The sequence below is a fragment of the Corvus brachyrhynchos genome, unplaced genomic scaffold (assembly GCF_000691975.1).
Source record: "Corvus brachyrhynchos isolate BGI_N302 unplaced genomic scaffold, ASM69197v1 scaffold490, whole genome shotgun sequence".
NCBI classification, from domain to species: Eukaryota; Metazoa; Chordata; class Aves; order Passeriformes; family Corvidae; genus Corvus; species Corvus brachyrhynchos.
Genome location: NW_008235774.1, coordinates 1,770,066 through 1,773,805, shown reverse-complemented (window position 1 = coordinate 1,773,805; position 3,740 = coordinate 1,770,066). Strand labels below are relative to the sequence as shown.

General features: G+C 60.5%; 1 protein-coding gene across 1 annotated transcript in view; it reads right to left on the bottom strand.

The window, feature by feature from the left end:
* Nucleotides 1-124: 124 nt before the first annotated feature.
* Nucleotides 125-3,740, bottom strand: part of IHH (indian hedgehog) — a 12,393-nt gene continuing 8,777 nt past the window's right edge. Inside the window, exon 4 of the mRNA XM_008628792.2 lies at nucleotides 125-1,881. Coding sequence (XP_008627014.1) covers nucleotides 1,220-1,881 — 662 coding nt within the window. The 3' untranslated portion in view covers nucleotides 125-1,219. The remainder of the gene's footprint in view (nucleotides 1,882-3,740) is intronic.

Here is a 3,740-nt window from a genome sequence, read left to right as displayed (position 1 = left end):
TCGTGAAGTCGCGTGCTGCGGCTCTGAGGGTCCTCCCCCCATATCCCAGGAGTGGGTGAGCAGCAATGAACTGGGGGTTTGGGGAGGGGCCCAGACATTAAAAAAAAAAAAGAAAAAAGGAAAATAGACCAAATTTGGTCTTTTATGTATGAGTCTCAGTAGAGAAAATACAGAAATTGTGCTGGAAGCAAGTACCAAACCTGAGGGTTTGGGGTACTGAGGGCTTGGGGAGGTCAGGCCAGCCAGGGTCTGAAGCTTGAGGAGTTTTTTTAGCTTTGGGGTGGGGAAAAGGCTTTTGGGCTGAGCCAGTTCAAGGCTGGATTCAAGGTTTTCTCCTCTGCCTCTTTCTTCAGACTCCAGCAGGCTGGGGTTGCAGCCCTGACTGTCCCCACGCTTGCTACTACCAGTGCGTGGCTATGCCTGGCTGGCATTTGCACCCTTCTGCCCATGTGCCTGCCTCTGCAGCCCGCTCTTGCCAGTCAGAGCACCCCATGCTGTCACAGTGGCCCCACGGGATGCCCAGCTGGTTGGCTCTGGTTGCTGGCTTGGGGCATCTCACTCCCCAGTCTATCACTCCAGTGGCACTTGTGTCACCAAGCCAGAGGTCTCATGCCAGAGCAGTGCCAGACCCCCACCCCTGCTTGTTTTGGGTGCCCCTGCACATGGGCTAAGGACAAGGCACAGTCCCAGTACTTGGGTCACTCTCCTCCCAGCTGCCATGCCCCAGGGGTGGAAACAGCATTGTCGCATTCCCACGCAGGCTGCCCAGCAAAGGGCCCTGGGCCCCTCTCCCAGAACTTCCCCACTGGGTGCAGGCAGGCTGGGAGCCACAGCGGCGCAGCCAGGGCTCTCTCCTCTTCCCCCTCCCACTCGTCTATCAGACCTCCATCATTAGCTAATTTGGCACATGCACACACACATCGCACACACACACACACATAGCAGCATGTGGATCCAGCCGGGGGCACCTCCTGTCCCGGGGAAAACCCTTCATGCCTCTCTCCTGTCCCCAGGAGCAGGGGGTGAGGTGGTGAACAGGGAGGAGGCACACCATGGAGCTTCGGTGCTCCCCAACCAGGAGGTGGCTGTACCCCAAGCAGGCAGGGCTGGAGGCAGCTCCCCATGGGCACCCAGCTTTGGGAGGGGGTGCTGGCCCCCAGTGAGTCACCCTGCAGCCACCACCTCCACCAGCTGTGCTGGCTGGGGCTGTGGTGCACCCTCAGCTCTCCGCCTGGGATATCCCCAGTGGGTGGAAGCTGTCAGGGGGCAGGAGCAGCCTGCCCAGGCGGTAGAGCCGCCCTGAGTACCAGTGCACACCATCCCCCTGCACCCCTGGCCACCCCACCAGGCTGTGGTAGAGCCGGAGTGGCCAGAAGGCCAGCTGTGCCAGCTGTTGCTCCTGCACCAGAGCAAAGCAGGAGGCCACCACGCCGTCCACCACCAGTGTCCCATGGCGTGTCAGCGGGGCATAGGCTCCCACGTCTCTCCGGTCCCACACCCGCACCACTTCAGCAGGCTGCAAGCTGCCCCCCGCAGCCACCACCAGCACGAAGTGTCCTGGGTGCACAAGGCTGGCAAAGATGGGGCGGAAGTGGGCGGTGGGCGCCGAAGCGTTCTCTGCCACAAAGAGCAGGTGGGTGGGCGTCAGGACCAGGCGCCGGGGCGGCTCCTGTGTCTCGATGACGTGGAAGGTGGTGAGGGCACGGGGCTCCTTGTCCAGGAAAGCCAAGAAGTCACTGTAGGTGGGCCTGCCCGCCCCGTCCATTGCCAGCACTCGCTGGCCCGGGCGCAGTGCCCACAGTGGCGTCTGGGCACCGTCCTCCAGCGTTGCCAGTGCCCGCCCGGGAAAGCAGCCCCCCGTCTTCGCAGCGGCCGAGTGCTCTGCGCAGGGAGAGAGAGGACAGGAGGGTTACCCATCAGCCACACCCTCAGCACCACCTTTCCACTGTGCATAGACACCTTCCCAGTCTGCCTGGCTTTGCCCAGCCAGGGATAACCCCGCCCTGGCATCAGCAATGTGAGCTTGTTTCCTACACACCCCCAGCCACAAATTTCCCCTAGGCGCCTCATCCCCCAGCCACCATGTCACTTGAGGGGGCACCTGGGGACTCCAGCACGGTCCCATGGCATTGAGCCTGCTGTACAGAGCCAGGTCCCAAAGCCCAAAACAGGCAGGCAGAGTGGGACACAACCACAGCCTGAAACGTGCAGAACACTACCAGGGGGCACCTGAAGTTTGAAAAAGCAGAGGCAGAGCACTGAGACGGTGGCAGGCTGAGGAGCAGAGTGCTTGGTCTCACTTTGCATATGCCCACAGCATCTCCATTCCCTGCAGTGCTGGTCCTCGGTACTGCTTGGGAGGATGCTGCAAGGAACAGCGCAGGATGCAGCGCCCTTTCCCAGCACTGCAGCACCCCTTCGCCCCATGCGGCAGTCCTGCTTCCTTCTCCCACCTGCTCACCCCTGCACCACTGATGTCAGCCAGCTCCTGCTTCTCTGGGTTGTCGGGAGTTGGCCACAACCTGTGGCCATCATTGTGCAAAAGCCATCAGCCTCCTGGGCAGAGCTTCCCTAATGATTGTCACAGGGTAAAAAAACCCAAATTCTCTGTGGCTTGTCTCCTGGGATGGTGGCACAAGGGTCCTACCCGTTCCCAGATGAAAAAATGCAGCAAGTCACCAAGTGTCACCAGGGGCCCATTCTGGCACTCAGCAGGGGAACCCTGGCTTCCCAAGGAATGGTGGTTAGCTACCTCAGCAGCAGTGTTCTCCCGAGTCCCAGCAACTCCCATCTCAGTGTCTATATGATGCCCTCCCACCATCTGCCAGTGGCATCTCATCTTAGGGTCCTGCTCCTAGCCCTGCACAGTTACATCCTTGAGCTCTTAGCCCCTTCTCAGGGCTCTCTCCCAGCTCCCTCATCTAATCCCTGAGTGTCCCCACCCAGATGGCACTGCCCCCATCACTCCCCAGGTTTGGGCAGAGCCAAATCCCAGCCCCCAGGCCCATGAAGAGAGGCATCCATCTCTGGGACAGAATCCTTTTATTGCTCAGATGAGGTGCAGTGTCCACCCTGTCCTTGCCCCAGAGGCCAGGTCCCAAATCCTGCACCCTGCATCCCCTGGCTGGCAGCAGAGCCATGAGGAGGGGTTGCAGGAGGGTGAGAGGGGTGCCTGGCAGAAGTGGAGGGCATAGGTGTTGGGCATGGAGGGGTAGGTGGTTGCAGGGAAGGACCCAAGGAGACACAATACATACAACAGGCCATGTGGCCATTCATACAAAAATAAAAGCCATTTACTAAGAGGCAGGGGCAGCCCGGCTGCCCTCTGTACACAGCTCTGAGGGGATCAGGATGTGTACCCCACGGCTTCCACCACGCACTCTTGGGTTCCCCATGGCCTTGGGGATAAATATGGGGGACTCAGAGCCCTGAGGAGCTGCTGCAGAGTGAGGGGAATATGACTAGCCTCTAGAAGCCCTTCAAGGCCTCAGGGCCCCAGTCTGCTGCTTGCATTATGGCATCCCTCTTCGGTTGGTCCAAGGGGAACATCCCAGGATTCAAGAGCCTGTGTCTTTCTCCAGGGGCACAGCCCCACTCCTCTGGCCAGCCTCATGGCTGGGGGGGGATGGTCCTTGCTTCAGAGCCTGGCCCCACTCCTCCTGCCAGCCCCACAGGGTGCCCCGGGGCACGGGAGCCCTGGTCCTCCGGCCACGTTTTGTCCCTCTTCTTCGGGGGTGCAT